The 20,249-nt window shown below is 43.3% G+C and overlaps 1 protein-coding gene across 6 annotated transcripts in view; it reads left to right on the top strand.

Annotated features, from left to right (window-relative positions):
• The window catches only part of LOC103540000 (myomegalin-like), a 48,539-nt gene extending 33,282 nt beyond the window's left edge, over positions 1 to 15,257 (top strand). For 2 of the 6 annotated variants that reach the window (XM_008506499.2, XM_070607580.1), the window contains exons 3-8: positions 5,146 to 5,381; positions 7,024 to 7,075; positions 7,899 to 8,086; positions 11,946 to 12,182; positions 13,495 to 13,626; positions 14,935 to 15,168. In XM_008506499.2, the coding sequence (XP_008504721.1) occupies positions 5,146 to 5,381; positions 7,024 to 7,075; positions 7,899 to 8,086; positions 11,946 to 12,182; positions 13,495 to 13,626; positions 14,935 to 15,026 (937 nt within the window). In that variant the 3' untranslated portion in view covers positions 15,027 to 15,168. Of the gene's footprint in view, positions 1 to 5,145; positions 5,382 to 7,023; positions 7,076 to 7,898; positions 8,087 to 11,945; positions 12,183 to 13,494; positions 13,627 to 14,934 lie in introns of all 6 variants that reach the window. The other 4 variants (XM_070607581.1, XM_070607583.1, XM_008506498.2 and 1 more) reach the window with 3 other exon arrangements.
• The last annotated feature ends 4,992 nt before the right edge of the window (positions 15,258 to 20,249 follow it).

Genomic DNA, 20,249 nt, shown 5'->3' with positions numbered 1-20,249 from the left:
AGGACTTCCAATATGATATTGAAAAGGAGTAGTGAGAGGGGAGATCCTTACCTAGTCTCTGATCTGAGTCAAAAAGCTTCTAGTTTCTTACCATTAAGTATGATGTTACCTGTGTGTTTTTTGAAGATATTCTTTATCAAGTAGAGAAAGTTTCCCTCTCTCCCTAGTTTGCCAAAAGTTGTTTCTTTTAATCATGAATGAGTGTTGAAGTTTGTCAAATGCTTTTTCTGCATCCATTGATATGATTACGTGATTTGTCTTCATTAGCCTGTTGATACAATGAATTATATCAATTGATTTTTAAATGTTGACACTAGGTTTGCATACCTGAAATATATCTCACTTGGTGTTTTGCATAATTCTTTTTGTACATTGTTGGATTCAACTTGCTGATATTTTGCTGAAGATTTTTGCTTCTGTGTTTATGATATTGGTCTGTAGTTTTTTTCCTTAAAATGTCTTTCCTGGAAGATAGAGGGGTCTCTCTTTATTGACAGACATGGACCCAAGGTTCAGTATCCTATAATTTAACTGCTGTGTGAGAAATTAAAAGGACATAATTGAGCCCTTTCCATCAAGGCTCAAGTGCTGTTTTTTGTTGATGTCTCTTCTAGAACACCCGCTCCAGGTGCCAGTGAATGGGGTACAAAGTTTCCTTCGGGTGTACTGTCTCTGAAAGTCTCCTTGACCAACTGAATATAAGCTTTTGAATATTACATTAGTGCTTTACAGTATTGGGTCATATTAGAATTTACAAAGGCAGGATGTACATGGGATTGTATCGTCAAGGGTATGAGTTGCCCAGTGATGGTTTCATAAGGTGTTAATTTATGTTTCCCAGAAGATATTGACCTTATTGTCATCAGGCCTAATACTTTAGGCCAGAGTATTCCTGTGGTTTCCATTAATTCTGCCAATTTTAATTTTAGAATACCATTGGTATGAGGACTGAGGATGATAGGGACAATGATAGTGCCATAATGTTTGAATAACCTTGTTTAGTTGTTTTATAACCTGTCCAGTAAAGTGAGTCCTTCTATCACTTGAAATTTCATTTGTGATTCTCCACAATGGACAAACATTTTCTAATAATGTCTTTGCTACAGTGGTGGCATCAGCTTTTCAACATGGTGAAGCTTCTACCCGTCTAGAAAATAGATGTATCATTACCAGTACATATTGATAGCCCATAGAAGGAGACAGTTGAAAAAGTCAAATTGTAAATGTTCATCTGAAAATCTTCTGGTGTTGGTGGGTGAGCAGCCCCTCGAGTTACTTTACTCAGGTTATGTGATTGACAGGTTAAACATTGATCATAAGCCTGTTGTGCTAATTTAGAACAATCACCTCACTAATATTTTTTTCATAATTGGAGTTATTTTGTCAATTCCACGCTGGGTAGTGACATGAAGTGCTTACAAAAGTGATAATTTGAGGGAATCAGGAAGCACCAGGTAGCTGTTTGGGCCCTCCCAAAGTCCTCTTTTTATGTTAAATTTGCATCCTTCTTGGTCCCACTTTTGTTTTTCAGCATCAGATACATCTTTTTGTCTGTTGCACAAACTGCATTAAGTAATCTGATTTGGATCTATGGTGAACTGTAGGTTTGGGAATTCAGGAAAATGGGGCTTTACAAAAAGGTTTGGTATCCATCCCTTGGCTTTTTTATGGAGTTCATTTAAATTACAAAGTTTTGTACGTTAGGAATTTCTTGAGTAGTAACCTTAGCAGGAAAGTAAGTCATCACATTTCCTTTCTATACAGGGTCTGTCTGATCGGTGGATATGAGCCTCAGTTTTTATGGTAGCAATTTGGGAGGGTAATAATGGTGCAGAGAGGAGGTCAGCAACATGAGGTCCATTTTTATAGGTGTACCACTTGATGTTGAAAATTTCTGTTTCCAGAGCATGCCAAAGTCGTGGACGACTCTGAAGCCATACCTGCTATTGGTGTAAATATTTGTAGTTTTTTCTTTTGCCAATTCACAGGTTCAAATGAGGGAAAACACTGCAGGTTAGGCTGAATTAAATTGAAGAATGACTCCTCTTTCTAATAATTCACGTTGAGTAGTGACAGCATCTCCGGCTTGATATCTTCCTTCAGAATTTTTGGCATAGGAGTCATCAACATAGAGTACTAAACTGAATTGGCTGGGAGGGTTTCTTGTAAATCTAATCTAGGAGTTAGATTTTGGAAGACCAATTCAACACAGTTATGAATCTCTCTTTCGTCAGGTAAGGGTGGGGAGGGTAGCAGGGTTTAAAGAGTTGAGGTGAAGAATGCTCAGATTAGGAGACAGGAGTAGTCTTATAAGAGGTTAGCCTACTAGCTGAGAAATAGTGTATATGCTCAGTGTTCAGCAAATTTTCCATAGCATGAGGAACCTGTAAATTTAATTCTTTTCCCTGAACAAGTTTCAAGGAGGATATTACAATTTTAGTGGCTGCAGCTACTACCTTTAAACAGTTTAGGTATGCCCTGGTGACTGGATCCAATTGAAAGCTATAATAGGCTTGATTACACTCCCAAAACCTGAGTATTACATTCCTGAACAAATAATGTAAAAGGTTTAGTATAGTCAGGGAGTCCTAATGCAGGAGGATTTTGTAAAGCCCGTTTAATTTTGGTAAAGTCTTCCATATATTTAGTTTCCCAAAGAGGAGGTTCTTGAGTCTTATCTTTAGTCAGTTCATAGGGTGGAGAAGCTGATAAGAAAAAATTAGGGACCCAGGGTCAGCAATATCATGCAAGTCTGAGGAAGCCTCTAAGTTGTGTCTTAGTTGTAGGTTGGGGTAATTTGGGGTGGTACTAATTGTTTCTGGGGACAGAAAGATTCTTTTTGCAGGTAAACTGTGACATAGGTAATGTACTTTTTCTTGTGAAAACTGAAGTTTATCTTGAGAGGCCTAATGGATATTTTGAATCAAACTTTGCGTTCTCTCTAGATGAGGACAGTGAAGTAAATCATCTAAATATTGAATCAAAGTAGAATTTCTAGGATATTGCAGTGTGCTTAAATCCTGATGCATCTGAAGCAACAGTAATAATAACACTTTTCTGTACTTATATTACATTTGAGAAAGGCTTTTATACTTAATATAAATATTTATTGAATGTATCATTTTCTAGATAGTATGTTAGGCCCCTGGACTCAATATGATCTGATCTTTTCCGTGGACGAACTCAAACTGGTGGAGAAGGAAAGTATATGAATAGACAGCTGCAACAGAATGGTCTAACTTCTGGGTGTTTTGGAAGCCCAGATGAAAAGAGTGTAGGGCAAGGCCATTTCTTCTTAAGAAGGAGTCACTCATTGAGATCAATTTCTGGGGACATTCCCATTTCATGGAGCTCCCCACAAGTGAATCCAGGGGCCTTCTTAGGGGAAAGGGTTTTCTGTGTCAATGGAGAATGCATAGGGGGCAGCCCAGTGGCGCAGCGGTTAAGTTCCCACGTTCTGCCCCAGCAGCCCGGGGTTCGCCGGTTCAGATCCTGGGTGTGGACATGGCACCACTTGTCAAGCCATGCTGCGGTAGGCATCCCACATATAAAGCAGAGGAAGATGGGCATGGATGTTAGCTCAGGACCAGTCTTCCTCAACAAAAAGAGGAGGATTGGCAGCAGATGTTAGCTCAGGGCTAATCTTCCTCAAAAGAAAAAAAAGAAAATGCATAGGATCCCTGAGAAGACAGAGGACAGGACACAGGAGAGGAACACAGTGAGAGATGAGTGGAGGTTTGTAAGCCCTTCTCTTTTCCATTATTGAAGAAATGTTTACTGAGAGCCTCCTCTGTGTTTGGCTGTGTACATAAGAAGAATAAAACATTCCCAGCTCTGAAAGAGCTCTTAGTCAAGTTACCAGTAGCTGTCTAATGACATGAGAAATGTTGGACAGAAATGTGAATAAAGCACAAGGTGGTTTAAAATGTTCATAAGGGATTTTATGCTACCTGAGAGATGGCCTGCCCGCATCCCCATTCTGGCTCCTTCCTACGCCTGGATTACCTGTTCCAGACAGATGACTCTGGGTCTCAGGCAAATTTCAGCTTTTCAGAAAACAACTGACACCTGTGCCCCCTGCTGGCACAATACCGACAACACTGCCATGGTCTCCAAGAGAAACTGGTGGAAGCAGGAGCCATTGCTCAGGTACACTTGCAGAAACACAGAGGATGTCGAGTTGGTCTTATAAGTTCACCATTATCAAAGTAACGAATGATAATCTGTCTTCTTTCTGATAAATTAAAAGCTTTACAGGCTTTGCTATACTCATCCCAACATTTAAAATAAATTTCAATCATGACCACATTTCTAAAAAGGGAAAGTACGTATTTTACTTTTATTTGGTAGATGAAGAAACTGAGGCACAAAGTAATAAAGTGACTTCTCAAGTTTGCAATGGGTGGGTAGAGTGCACTGGGGCTAAAATCCAGGCCAGCTGATTCCTGCTACATAGGCCTAACTGCTTTGCCTCTCTCCTTCTTCCTACAAGATGAACTAAAACCTTCTCTTCCACTGTTCTCTATAACAAATGGTAGTTATGTTGGCTAGGATATCATGGGATTCTAAATTAGTTCAGATTTTTCAGATCATTCTTTTGAGCCCCTATAGGCAAACACTGTGCTGATTAGTTACACTAGAGGATACAGAAGTGATAGTATACAGTGGTTAAATTAAAGGAGCTTGACGATGATTTGCCAAGTGAGCCTTGGCTATCTATAGAAAAGAGATGGATAGGTCCATCCTTGTGAGAGAAAAATCCTGTTGCCTAGAACAAGTGGTCTCTTCTCTCACATGATGATTTCTCTTTCAACTTTCCAATTAACAGCTGGTTTTGTTTACTGTATTGAAATGGATTATAAGCTTAAGAGAGGGACCATGAGCAGATTTTAAAGCAGCACTAGAGAAGAAAGCCTGGTTCTGTTTTCAGAATTATGGGTTAGGGGGAAAGACAGTCTTCGAAGCGATCTTCCACACAGAGGAAGGCTTTTTCCTCCTTCATTCCCTTTACCACATTCAGGTCATTAAACACATGCTAGAACACAGTGTGGGGGCTCTTTGGTGAAATCCTCAAAGTACCTTCTGCTGAAGCACTATAGCTACCAGTCCCGCCTTTCCACCCTCACTGTTTCTTCCCCACTTTAGGAGATATTATTCCTTGATCCAGGATCAGGCTCGAGAGTTGACCCATCTGCGGGAGCAGATGAAGATTGGGAGAGCTGTCTCTTCCGGTCTCATCCAGCATGTCAAGAACACAGTGAAGACCTTTGAGGAGCTCCTCAGCAGCAATAAAATTGACCACTACATGGAGCAGCACTTCCGTGAGCAGCTGGCCAAGGGAAGCCAGCTGGCAGAGAGCCTCGCCAGCAAATTCAGCGTGGGTAAGCTGGCCCCAGGGCTCAGGAAGACCTTCAGTCCCTCCCAAGAACCTAGGCTCACACAAGCCCACAGCTAGTCATAAGTGACTTTTCAATCTGGTGTCCTTCTTTGTAATCACCATCTTGGGGCCATGGCAGAGACAGGACTGGAAGATGAGGAGCAACAAGGAGAAGCACACAGGGTTGGGGATGCGTGATGATCATCAGCTCCTCCATCTCTCATGGAATATGGCTGCTTGGGTAGGAAGCATCGCTGGGGGCGACAGCATTTATCTGAAACTAATTGGCAGAAAGAGAAGTGGAACAGGGGCAGCTGGTTGTTGTGAAAAGAGCTCTAAACTAGGAATCTGAAGACTTTTACTCTAGCCTGTATGTGTTCATTACTAGCTCTGGACAGGTTCACATTTCTTTTGATTTCTGTTTCCTCACTTAAAAATGTAGGTCAAATAAAACCAACCCCTGAAGGTTGCATGATTGTTCTAACGATCAGATAAGTAATATTAATCAGTGCACTTCAAAAAAATGAGAAAAGTGGTGACTGGCTCCGTGACCTGTCGTTAAGTTTGGCACACTCCGCTTTGGCAGCTCTGGTTCGCAGGTTGCGTTCTTGGGTGCTGACCTACACCACTCATCTGCCATGCTCTGGTGGTGACCCACATACAAAATAGAGGAAGATTGGCACAGATGTTAGCTCAGAGTGAATCTTCCTCAAGCAAAAAGAGGAATATTGCCAACAGATGTTAGCTCAGGGCAAATCTTCCTCAGAAAAAAAGAAAAAGGATAAAAGAATCATGCTGATTTAAGCAGGGTTTAGGCACTATCCTTACTAGTACCTAATGGTGGGAACATTAGTTATTTCAGGAGCCTTTTACAGAGAACATTCCTAGAGCACCTCAGGGGACACAGTAAGAGCAAGCTTAAGGCCACTGTGCAGGCTCCTGATGGAAGATGAAAAGGTGGGACAGGGATGTCTGTCACATCTACAGAGACAAGAGTAGGTTCTGCATAAAAGTTGTGATGGGACACACAGATGTAGGACTGGGGACCAGCCTCGTGGAGAGACTTGGAGACTGTGGCTAGAGTGGTCCAGAGGGCAGCTGGAGAAGTGTCCCATGATCTGCGGAAAAAGACATTTTTAGCTTTTTTACTCCAACTCAGGGCAGAGCAAGTAGGGATGATCTTCATGGTGGCTCAGGAAAGCCTGCCAGGCAAGTTCTCTAAAGACTCAACCCAAGGTCTCTTGAGAAAATTCAGAGTATCCTGGACTTGAGCATCAAGTGTTCATGTCTCTGATCCCAGAGAGAACTCAATGTTTGCTTGTAATTTGGGAAATGAGACCTGCTTAAATTTTGACTGGTCCTTTTTTTTTTTTTTTTTTTTTTTGGAGCAAAATTAACCCTGAGCCAATATCTGCTGCCAATCCTCCTCTTTTTGCTGAGGAAGACTGGTCCTGAGCTAACATTCATGCCCGTCTTCCTCTACTTTGTAAGTGGGACACCTGCCACCACATGGCTTGATAAGCATTGCGCATTTCCAGGCCCGGGATCCAACCGGCGAACCTGGCTGCTGAAGTGGGCACCCAAACTCAACTGCTGTGCCACTGGACTGGCCCCATGACTAGCCCTTTTTTGAATTTCGTTTTCAGATGACTGTATAAGTAAGAAGAATCAATCAGGACAGACGCTGCGGACCCTCAGGTAACCTCAACTTTTCAGAAAAATATAATCTGGTGAAGGATCCAGAAGCAAGGGCCAGAAGATCAAAGGAACAGGAGTTCTCACACCCCATAAAAAAAAAAATGATTGTACCATCAAACCATTATATATCCTTAGTGAAAAAGTGGTCTTGTTTCCTATTTTTTTTTAATTTGTTATTCTTTTGGTTCCCATTCTTATATTAACTTGTGAGTTTAGTAATACAGAGCTGCTCTAACCTAAATATCTGGCTTTAGGAGTCTCCTGTGCCCTCAGAGATCACTTTGATTTCCTCTAGATCTTTAATGATCAGAGTGAGATTGTATCTGGTTTCCTCAAGGATGACCCAAGAGGTGCTGGCAGATGTTAAATAGCTACAAATTTTCCTTGCAAAAATAAAATATTTATACTGTATGACTATACTTAGGGAAGGAGGTCCAGAAACTACAAGACACCTGGGAGCCTACATTGCCTCAGGAAGAAGTTTTAAATGGGCCACTGCAAATACTATTTAATAGATTATGTTCAGAGAGCATGTTGAACTCTTATGGGCCTCTGGGTATCTTATGAAGGAGCCGTGAGCGTTATTTAAAGGGCCCAATGGGTCTTGTTTGTTCCTCAGGATGTTTGTGGCCAAGGCACTGGACAACTGTTGTTCTCCCTTGCCCCCGACTCTGTACCCACTAACAGAAATGAATTGTTTGGCTTCTTCTCTGAAGGAATGCTCTCCTTGACTTCTGAGGCCTCTCTTGTGAGCTCCTGGATCAATACAGCTGTGGCATTTAGGTGACCTTTATTTTTCCTTCTGTCTTTCTTACCCCACCAGTATCTTAAGAGAGATGCATAAGATGGGTAAAGTGACGAAAGTCCAAGAGACCAAGCAGGATGCCCAGCATCAGACTCGGTCCCAGATCCGCTCCAGCAGCCTCGCTGAGACGGCCGTCCATGGCTCCAGCAGCAGCACCTCCGCTCTGCTTGCTAAGCAGGAAGTGCGCCCTGAGGTGGATGTGGCCAGTGAGTACCCAGATAGCCTCTAGTTTCTAGGTGCTTGCTCTTCTGTCTAGATCAAGAGGAGGCATCTTTGCAGCTGGATCCTGCAGATCCACTGTGATGTACTTGGTTAAGCACAGGTCTAGGACTCTGTGCCAAGCACAGGTCCCAAAGGTGTCTGTCAGGTAGCTTTTCTCCATTCCTAGTCCCACACACCATCAGCCACCAGACCATGGTGTTGGACTTGAGAGGAGGAAGTCATGAGTTAGGAAGGGGAGGGAGCAAATGCCCGCTTATCACTGCAACACAACCCTGTCATCTTTCAGACCATGGACATGAGCTTCACTAACATTGGGCCTCTGATCTTGTAATCTTTGGGGTAAACAGCCACGGTTCCAATTTCCTATTCACCACTAAATATTATTTATCATTTGGGGATTTATAGATCCCATCCATCATTCTAATAATTTGGCTGTAATATCCTCTAAACCATCAGTAATTGGGACATGTCTCAGTTCAGGCTGAATCCATCACCAGCATGCCCGTCCCCAGAATTCCCCAAGAAGGGCCCTTGGGTAGCCTTGATGGAGATAGTAGGAGGAGAGTAAGTTTGAAATGAAACTCTCATTTTCTCTTGCTCGACTTTCTCTTTAATTTCCCTCCTGAGAAAAGCATTTGAATTTCTAGGTAACTGTATGAGTCAAATCCTGGTGTGGACAACACCAAGAAACTATCCTTAGTCTCTGGCTATAGCTGAATTTTTTTTTCTGAATTGACTATTTTAGGCAATGAATGAGCCATTGGAGCAAAGCAGCATAATGTTTCCTCCAGGATTATAGTAGCCAAGGAACAACAGGAAATTCACTCTTATTGAGTACATGTTATGCTCACATTATTGGCTACTATACATATGTTGCTTCATTTAATCAACACAGCAATCGTCTCAAATAGGTGGTGGTGTCCCGATTTTACCCGAGGACACCGAGGCTCAGCAAAGTCAGGGAACTTACTGAAGACAGCCCAGCTTAGGGTAACATTCACTGCCAGCCTGCCTGACTCTAAAGCTTAGAGTGTCCACCACACTGCAGCCTGAGCAGTCAGGGACCAAGCAGGGGAGTCACCCCTTTGCATACCTCTCTTGCTAGGCTTCTGGAACCAGTGTTTTCCCCATTCCACTCTTTCTGCCTCTACACCCAGCACAAAGGAGTAGCCTCTGCAAATAAGACAAGACCCTACACACGCTGCATTTCCACCTAAGTATTTATAAATGGATGAGCTGCCCTTGATACATCCATGACCTCTTCCAAGGGGCCAGTGGGAGTTTTATGTACATCCTTGCTCTCAGTTGCCCAGAGGCACTTGGTTCCACCTCAGCGCTGCCCTGAGAGACAGCAGGAGAAGGGCAAAGACACCTTCTCCTCACCTGTACTTCCTGCCTTCACTTGTAGGAATGGCCACACTTGAGATGTGGCTTCTGCAGTGACACTCCCAGAAAGAATCAGCCTTATTTTTGGCCACCTCTGTTTTTTCTGAAGGCGGCTGAGCCCTTCTTTTTCCCATCTGAAATCATTATCCTCTCAGGGGGCAATGACTTATCACTGCTCCTTCTTTGCTTTATAGGCCAAAGTTTCTAGGGCAGTTAACAAATAGTGTGGCTGGTGTGGCAGCTTCACTGTGGGGCTACATTCCCCTCACAGGAGGCTGTTCTCTGTTGCTTCCATGTGCGGTGTAGGGCATGTTTCCTGTGTTGTGTAGGGGGAGACTGGGACATGAAAATGATGATCACTGTTACTGACAAACTTGGAACCTCCTATGGCTTTGGTTGAGACTAAGCTGATTTTCTGGGACGTGGATAAAGGAGGCTTGAAAGGGGATGGGAATCACATTTTGACTGAGTTCCTACTTTGTCAGCTGTTATACTAAAGGCTTAATATAATTTGTCTTTTTATTTCACAGTGATGCTAATTGCATCTGATATTATGTAAACTGGGAAAGGAGAGACCTACTGGGTAGTGATTTAAGCGTACAATTCCTTTTTTCTTTTTAAAGATTGGCACCTGAGCTAACAACTGTTGCCAATCCTTTTTTTTTTCTGCTTTTTCTGCCCAAATCCCCCCAGTATATAGTTGTATATTTTAGTTGTGGGTCCTTCTAGTTGTGGCATGTGGGATGCCGCCTCAGCATGGCCTGATGAGCAGTGCCATGTCCACGCCCAGGATCTGAACCAGCGAAACCCTGGGCCGCCAAAACAGAGCACGCAAACTTAATCACTTGGCCATGGGGTCGGCCCCCTAAGTGTACAATTCCCCAGAGGAACTTGGCTTGCTTGAAGGGAAACAAGGACCTTACTTTTATCTGCTCAGGGGAGAAACTTGTCTACTCTGTGGCCCTTGATAATAATCCCTGAAACAGAGCAGACTCTTAAACTTTTCTTTGAATTATGGCCCTGCCACCCGGCGGGGTTTTTCTCTCAAAGGGAGACAGCAAAAGACACAGCCGTGTTCTCAGAGCATCATTGAGCTATAAGATAGCACGTAATTTTTTGGTTCTGTAATTCCCCATGCAGAAATTCCCAAGTCATTCTTTGTACTGGAGCCAGACAATCTGAGCTATACATATTTATTACTTTTACAGTCTTGTGAGACATTCTGTGTTTGATCCAAATCATGTTTTCCCTCCTCAGAGACTCCCTCAGCCTCAGTAGGCATGCAGAGTGAGCTCAGGCAGGAGCAGGAGCCACCAGAAGTGAGCCACCCTGTCTAGGTTCTCTGCACGTTGGCCAGAAGTGGAGGCCATTTTCGCTTCCTCTTCCAACAACCCCAATGTAGAACAATCTCTTGAAGCATTAGCTGTTATGTTACTAGCAAGGGCATAGACCGTTCAGGCTTTAGCACAACACCTGATTTAAAGTACGAACTCAATCAAAATGAGATTCCCCTCCCCTTTTAAACCTCCTTTATTCCCACCCCAAAAAATCAGCTTCCTTTCAACCAAGGCCATAAGGGGTTCCAAGGCTGTCGATAATAGTGATAATTAACAGATGAGTAGATCACCTGTTCACATACCAGCAAAGTGCTTCAGTTCCTTACTCTCGTGACTTCCAAGATTGGCAATGAGTCCTGCTATTGGAGGAGACATTTGTGAAGTACCTCCCTGGGATCATTACAGCATTGGGAATGATAGAGGGAGCTAGGATGAGGGGCCCTGTGCTTTTCCTGTGTGTACACTGTGACCCTCAGATACTACATTTAACCACAACTTCTTAATGTCACAGGCCAGGAAATGCCAGTAAGCTTGGGGAGAAATTTATAGTACTGGGGAAATGAGTTTTAATCTAAATGATATTCAACAATAGGTTTAGAGTTGCTGACATCTGCCTTAGTCTTCATCCCATGGATTACATTATTAGTTTTCTAAGGCTTCTATAACAAATTATCACAAACTGTGTGTTTTAAAACAACAGAAATTTATTCTCCCACAGTTCTGGCAGCTAGACGTCTGAAAGCAAGGTGTCAGCAGGGCCATGGTCTCTTTCCCTTGCCTCTTCCTAGCTTCTTGGGGTTGCTAGGAGCATTCCTTGGCTTGTAGATGCATCACTCCAGTCTCTGCCTCTGTTGTCACATGGTCTTCTCCCCTGTGTGTTTCTTTATCTCTGTGTCTCCTCTCCTCTTCTTATAAGGGCATCAATCATATTGGATTTAGGCCTACCTTAGTCCAATATCATCTCATCTTAACTAATTACATCTGCAGAGACCCTATTTTCAAATAAGGTCACGTTCTGAAGCTCCACAGGAGGACACTATTCAGCCCAGTATAATTATCTTTAAAACACTTCATTTCTGACTTCCTCAATTGTTTCTCATTCACGTTCCTTTCTGGACAGATGTCAGCCCAGCCACTCCTGCTGATTCAGCTTCATTGCCCAGCAACCATTCAGAAGCCAGATGTGCCCAGCCCTTCTATCCTCCTCTGAGTGGCACCACACAGCCGAGCAGGACACCGGACTGTGGGCACCATGGTAGCAGCAGCTCATGGGACGAGATGAGGCCTCAGAAAATGAATGCATCAGGGAACCTATCCTCCTTCTCTTCTTTGTACCGGCCCAACTCCAAGCCCTCTGGTAAAACACAACGGAGCAGTTGGTGAAATAGAGCCCACTGACAGGAATGGCACATTCTTTTCCCGGCCAGAGGATTTTTCATTCCTCTGTTAGATCCTGGCTCACAGAAGTGGGTGAGGAGATGAAGGGGCAGTATCTCATATATCAGCCAGAGAAGGAGATTCCAGCTCAGTGCTGGTCCTTTCTAAGTGTCTCTCCCATCCCCCTACCTAGGGACTCACTCTGGGAAGGAAAATAAAGGAAGTCAGGGACATTTAGAAGCACCCTACAGGGAGCGTAAGTTGCCTCACATTCATGTGCTCCCTTTTCTCTGTGCTACAACATTCTTATGCGTAGATTTAGACTGTTGTAGAATTCCAAGCTCAGACTTCATGGGAAGGTCTTCCTTAGGTCAAGAGCTATTTCAAGATAGGAGACTATTCCTACACACACACATACACACACACACACACACACACCATTTGTATACAACTCTAAGCCAATCCTGCCTCTCAAACTTTGCTATTGGGTGCGGAGCCAGGCATCCTGGCACCCAGTGGCTAGGGATGCAGTCATGTAGAGGAATGGCTTGAAGCAGCTCAGTTTCTAGGGCCCAGATAGTGTAACAATAAGACATTTGAAATTCTCAGAGAAAAACCTAGCAGGGTGTCCTGGTGGATGAAGCCTATTCTTGGTCCCTTTCAACTTCCTTTTGCACATCTTTTTTTCCTTGGAGATGTTCTCTTCTCTCCTATTCCTCCTTCAGATCCTGACACCTCCCCAGGCTCTTCCTTGTCACTCTTCACCAAAAGTAGTTAAAGGAAAACATTCAGTTTCACTCATTATTCACAGCCTGATCTAATTTCATATGCATTTACCTTAGCCTTTCTGTTAGTGGATGGATGTTAAAGGTTGTTCAGCCATAGATCGTCAGGTAGGAGAGGCGTGAGGTAGAGAAGGAGGGCCTTTGGATTGCTACCAAAGGAGACAGACAAACTTTCTCACTGTTATTCCAGTCCTACCTAGAGGCCTTTAGCAGTTTCTCACTGTTGCTCTTCAGCCCAGTGTCCATCTCTGCCAGATGTACTTGGCCTCTATCTGAGAGGAAGCCCTGTGGAGTTTCCTTGTTGAAGGCAGTCTTGTGATTGAAAGCCCAGGAGCTCTTAAAGTTGCCTGGTGCTTCCTGGGTGCCCAGGTAAGAGGAGGAAGTTGACAGAAGTATAGAGGTGGGCAGGGATCTAGCAGAGAGGCCCTGGGCAGGCCCCACACCTGCCTATGAGTGATCAGCCTTCCCCATCTCCCACCTCTCTCATGTCTTGGTGGAATGCAACAGGGGCCGACCTGCTGGAGAAGAATCTTGTTGAGATCCACAACCTGCGCCAGCGCCTGGAGGAGTCTGTCTGCATCAATGACCGCCTGCGGGAGAGGCTAGAACACGTGCTCAGCAATGCTGACCAAGGAAAAAGTAGGAAAGGCCAAAACCTCATGGTTCTGTCCACATCTGGACAGTCTCAAAAAGGCACATAGTTTCACAGTTATAAAGCACATTGATGTTAACTACTCCACGCTTCCTCACAATCATCCCAGATGGGGAAGCAGGGCAGGCACTAATTTTCCCACTTTATAAATGAAGACACTGAGTGACTTGCTCCAGGCAGGGCTAGGTCTCATTCTCAGGGCTGTCTGACATGATGCCTATTCTTGTAACTCTCTATACTACCTGGTGCTGCCCCTGGGCTTGTGGCCTGACTGGCAAGTGATAGAACCAGGACTTCCATGGTGCCCATTTCAGCAGAGAGAGGACCACATCCTGCCTGCATGCCACTACTACATGCCCTGGATACCACCTGCCATGTCCTCTATGTGAATGGCCCGTATTCCCACACTTTTCACCTGGATGCTCTGACTTGGAGACCAGCACTTCCACATCCCTTCACCCTTGTCAAGCTCAGAAGAATGGCAACCAGGGCCCCACAACATCACAGCAGCAGCCAATTAGTGGGAAGGACCCTGTTCCACAACTGCAGCCATTGCACATGAGTGTGTGGCCCATCGTGGTGTGACTCAGCTACATCATACTGTGGTCCCAGTGCAGGAGACCCCCAGGTTTTCTGCTTGGCTGGGGCTGAAACTTTGGTGGATGCAGGAAAGTATATCTTTGAAAGCATCTGTTACCCAAAGGTGTGACTTGTCTAGGTTGTTTTTATTTCCTGTGACAGTATCCACCTCTGGCTTCTGTGAGAATGAGAGACCATACCTAAGCTCTACAACAAGAGAAGGGCCTTCAGGGAAGCAAACTTGAATTTCAGTCTCACAGAGGGCAAAACCCAAACTTGATCACTGCCATATCCCTCCTTTTCACAGCAATACCCAGTTGCAGAAGCAAAAAGAAGAGAGTGGAGAATACAAAATTTCCCAAACCCAGATGGCCCAAAATTATAATGGTTATTCTCAATCTAGATAAGGCTGTTTCTTAAGAGGTTCCACCTACACATCCCTAGACTCTAAGAGTAAATCGCTCTAAGCTCTGGAGTAAATAGCTCTGGAAAATCCACATTTCCTGTATAAGTCCCTCGCCCCATTTTTACAGATAGCCAGAGAGTCACTGGCTATAACTGGATACCAGCTGGGTGTCTTTCTCCATGCCTTTCCTACTTCCAGCTGAGTGTGAATAAGGAAGAGAGGGAATGTCAGTTTCTATTTGGAGCAATCAGTGAAGAGAGTTCCCTAAGTCCCTCCAGACTTCATTGCAGCTTTTTCTTTCCCTCCCTAGGCACTGTGCAGTCAGCTCCGGATGTCTCCCTTGCAACTCCTCATTCATACACTCAGAGTCACTCTTCTGGCTCTGGTCAGAACATCTTGTGACATGATGCCTGGAGAGTCAAGAGGAATGTTCTCCAGAACTTTTCCAGCCCTATTCAACAGTATTCTTGGGTATAAACTTGGAGGCATCAGACATTACCTTTAATTAAGTGGATCAATTTAATAAATTACTATTTAAAAATTATTGTTTACATATATTTATTGAACGCCTATAAAGAGTAAAATTTGTGCAAGAAAGAATAAAACCCAGAATGACCTGAAATTCGTAGAAAAGGTTAAAGGAAAAATGAGTTTTCTCTATTAGCTACCGAAGACTAGACTAGAAAGGCCACCACTGGTGGAAGATTAGAGGTATTGAGAGTGGGGCAGTGGTAATCCTTGACCCCCATTACATGCTTGGAAAGAAAAGAAAAACTATCATGTGCGAAAAGATAGTAGGATAAAATCTGAATGTTTTAAGTGAAGACGATTTGCCAGATCCAGGTGAACTCCATCCAAGAGAATGACAGAATCTGCTTCTCAAATTCGTGCAGATCACAGAGTTGCCTCAAGCCTGGAAAACAGCAACTGTCAAATTTTCAAAATGATTAAAATAACATATTTTCATACCTATAGAAGAATACATTTTATTTTGATCTTTTGCTAATAAGAATGGGTTGGTATTAGATGTTATGTGAGCACATAGACAAGATGGGAACTGATAACCCGAATGGGTTCACCAAGAGCAAGTTAAGCCACATTAACAAATTAGCAGGTCAGAGGAATTGCCCAGAGAGCTGAGCCAAGGATAAAAATTAGTCCTATGTGACCTGCATTGGTCATGCCATAACTTGGTTTTAAGAGAACTTCTGGATGCTGTGGGGAGGAAGACAAATCCTCTACCCTCTCTAGGTCCTTCTGGCTGGCGTAAGAATTAAAATGACATGAGACAGAGTAACAGGAGAAAAATCAAACAAAGCTTTATAAAATGTATACATGGGAGAAACCCAGGAAAACTGGACAACTCACCAGAATGGCCAAAGCTGCCACCGTAAATATCATCTTCAGCTAGACAAAGGAGGATGTTGGGAGTAGTGGTTTGGGGCTTCAAAAGGGAAAAAAAGCAATTCACATAGAAATGGAAAAGCAAATGGGCCAACTATAGACATTGTGACCTGAGAGACACATTTTACGTTACATTACAGTTATCTTATGGTATTAGTTCCTTCCTGGAACAGGCCCTTCTATTTTAAGTTATTTTAGACAATTGTGGGGGAGGTCAATGTTTCTTTCAGAGTCTTTTGTTCTTAAAAATAATCAAGCCAAAGAGGCACATTTTGGGGGGGGGGCTAATTCTGATCCCCAAAAATGCCAACTTTTTTCCTAAGAGACATACTAGAGTTTTCAGAGGATAAAGAAGGAATATTTTATGAAAAAAAGTTACCTGAGAAGAAAAGACTATATATTAATACAATATCACCAAATATTGGAATGGCTGACATGTGGAATTGAAATTAAACTTTGTATATGGATTGAGAGGGCAGATTGAACACCAATGGGTGAAAGTGACATGAAGGCCTAAGTGGACTTAATGAAGAGAGCGATTTCTACCAACTGGAACTGTCCAATGACAAAAGTAGCATGCCTCATTTTGGAAAGGGCTGTCTGTCCTTGGAAGTGTTCAAAAACAGAGCAAATGTTTCCTTGTGAGGAATGTCTTAGAAGGAATCCCTGAAAGGAGAACTTGCTGAACTAGGTACCTTAGGCACAATCTAAGTGTGGGGTTCTAAGACTCTCTGATTGATATTCATGGCTTGATCTTTTAAATAGTTTCATTGCGTAGTTTTTATGTGCTTGTCTTCACTGGATGGTACCTTTATCAGTAGGTTACCACAAAGGTGCCCACACCACCTAAACAGTTCCCTGCAACCCCCTCCAACCTCTCACAAATACACCTGGCACATCCCCTGATGTCTGGTTACTCAGCTCAATTCCCTGGAATTCAGGTACCATTCTTATTTTACTGAACCCACACAAGTGCAGGTCACCCCAGGGGCCATTATATGGCCCTAGTGGACTGCTCCAGCTCAGACACCACAAGTAATCATTGTCGTTGTGAATGTGACTGGGCTCACCTTCCAGCTGACAGCTCCAAAGTTGAGAAGCCAAATTCCCCCCTCCTTTATCCCCTTCTTAACCTGGGCTCATCAGAGCGCTCCAAGGGATTGAATTCCTGAGGAGTTTCTGCTATTCTCTTAATCCCAACTTCAAGAGCTCAAACTGAGGGTAGAGAAAAGAATGACAGTAACTTTCACAGAACTGGAAGAAGAAGCAACAGGAGAACTTGTATTTCCAGAGAAATATCTGTTCTAGATAAAGACTACAAACGAAATGGCCCCCATTTCATGAGCTGGAAGCGACTAGTGCAAGACAAGTGGTGCCTACATTTATAGACCCCAATGTATTTAATTATGGGACGCAATCCCAGTCCTCACTGGATGGGTTATGTGAATAAAGGTTGTGCTCTATATTGCTTTCCTAAAAGAATAAGAAATTCTGACATCTTAAAAACATCTGGCCCCAAAGATTCCAATAAGGTATCATGGGTCTTTACTGTATTTCTTACCGCTGCTTGTCCCCACCATCTGCAATAGGTTCTGCTTTGCCACTACTTTTTTGTTTTTTGCTTTAGGCAAACAATGTAGGCTCTCAGGTATTTAAGCTAGTCTCAAATTCCTTATCTCTAACACTGTAATAATAGAATCTACCTCATATGGTTGTTTAAAGCATTGAGATAGTTTACGAAGTGCCAAGCAACATAAAAAGCACCCAATTAGTAAGGGCAGTGCCTATGTATTATACTTAAGATCTACCTCATGTGTTTTGGGGTGCTTTAAAATGTACAAAGTGTTTTCACAAGCATTATTATCCATTTGATATGCATCAGTTTTTTTGCATTCTCCAATCCCTCTGGACTCAATCTTCCTTGCTTTCTAGGGAGGGCATTCTTAGCCGGTCTCTTATTCTCTCAGCATTCCTTCTCTATCTAATCTCTCCTGTCTTCAAAAGGAATGTGGATACTGCCTTCAGCAACCCAATCTCCTTATATGTTTAGCTTCAGTTTTTCTAATATAGTAGTGTTTGGTTACGTCTTCCCTCTATCCAGTCTTTCTTCTTTCCTTGCCGTTCACAATATGAGCCAGCGGTCTGTCTGTGTCACTGTTGTGCATGCTCACCTACCATGAAGGCTTGAGGAAGAAACTATGTCATACTTATCAGAAAAAGGATAGTTTTAATCAAGATGCTAGATGGCTTTTCTCATGAGATCAGACCAGGGCACAAAGGTAATCACATCTGTGGCTCTTGGGTCCATTTATTTTTTATTACCACTTATAGCTCAAATTGAAGGTACAGTAAACGAATTTGGAGGTACAGTAACTTTCACAGAACTGAAAGGAGAAGCAACCATTCTACTATTGTTCTTTTCTCTATTCTGCATACTTGCCGTTTGCTAATACTTTTGTGTGTACTTACATCTATTCTGGATTTGGCTGCTTTGCTGGGCATGAAAATTTGCCTTGCAGACCTTCCTGTACATGAAGCCTAATTGACTGACAGCCCCAGCTGCTATGCTTTAAAATCCATCTCTGAGGCCACACCCCCCATGGACTGCTCCCTGCCAATAGCTGAGCACAATGGGGCTGGTGAGGCAGACCCATTGCTGGGAGATACAAGACTCCTTGTTGGCTGACTTTGGCTCTCTGACTGCATGATGGTTTTGACGAATTTAGACTTCATGGCAGGCAGTCTTGGACGCTTCCACCAACCTTCTCTCCCTCTCTTCTTTACTCAAGATCAGATTACTTCATGGCCTGAAGGCTCTTCCATCCTTCTTAAGTACCCTTCTATTTCCTTTCACACAAATATTTCCCCTAATAAAGTCCTTTCACATTTAATCCTACTCAGCATTTGCTTCTTGGAGAATCCAGAACAACATAGCTGTCATTCTGCCAGCATCTTCCATCTCTATTTGCTGTGTGCATTTTGACCTCTGCTTTGTTCCAGATGTAACTGTCCTGATAGTTCTCCTCTCTCTTCACCCTGCCTCATGGCCACAAGGGAGTCTGTGCACTGTTACCATTAGTAGCATATTTATTAAGTCCATAAGCATACAATGCACTGTGTTGATCACACTTTATTTGCTTATAGTCACCTGGCACACACTCATGAGCAAGGGACCTTCAGAGAGAAGAGCAAAACATTAAATTAGAAAGAAATGAAGGCATTTCATCCTTATGAATCACATATATGGGAATTTTTAGAGGTTTGGCAGCCATGCAATTTCTAAACCTAGGTGGGATAAGGAAGGCAGTCACCAATACCCTGAACAATCTTAAACGACGTCAGGGATGAGTGAGATCAGGCCCTTAGTGCTGGACTGGGTGAGCTACTGAAGTTTTATGGATGAGTAAGGGATGGCCTCTGCCTTCAAGGAGTTCCCACAGCAGTGGAAACACATGAATTTAAAAAACAAGGAAGTACTGGGGCTGGCTCCATGGCCGAGTGGTTAAGTTCGCGCACTCCACTGCGGCGGCCCAGGGTTCAGATCCTGGGTGCGGACATGGCACCACTCGTCAGGCCACGTTGAGGTGGCGTCCCACATCCCACAACTAGAAGGACCTGCAACTAAGATATACAACTGTGTATGGGGGGGTGGGGGTGGGGGCGTTGGGGAGATAAAGCAGAAAAAAAAAAAAGATTGGCAACAGTTGTTAGCCCAGATGTCAATCCTTAAAAAAAAAACAGATTGGCAACAGTTGTTAGCCTAGGTGCCAATCTTTAAAAAAACAAAACAAAACAAGGAAGTACTATAGGCATGGTGATAAAAATTGTCTAGGGTAGAGTGAGGGCACAAAGGCAGATGTGGTCATTTCTTCTCAGGAAAAACTGGAAATATTTCAGAAACAAGGGGCTGAGTGTGAAAGCTGCAGAGTTCTCTAGGTGGGCAAATATATTCCACATTAGCACTATAATTTATTTAGCATGGTTGAAGCACAAGGTACAACTTGTTGAAGTGCAAAGGGGGAACCCTTCCAAAATATAAGGACCTTGGACTTGAGAACTTTGTGCAGTCAATGGAAAGCTTAAAGGAGCAGGGTGGGAGGAAGTGAGAGACAGTCCCCTGGCCTGGGACTGGGACAACTCTGAGGCACAACAAATTCCAGAGCATCTCACCAACCTACTATCAATAAGACTCTTCTTTTTTTTTTTTTTTTTTTATTAATG

This window comes from Equus przewalskii, unplaced genomic scaffold, assembly GCF_037783145.1.
Source record: "Equus przewalskii isolate Varuska unplaced genomic scaffold, EquPr2 ChrUn-12, whole genome shotgun sequence".
Lineage (NCBI taxonomy): Eukaryota > Metazoa > Chordata > Mammalia > Perissodactyla > Equidae > Equus > Equus przewalskii.
Note: the sequence above shows the minus strand (reverse complement) of the source record. Positions and strands in the feature narration are given on the sequence as shown.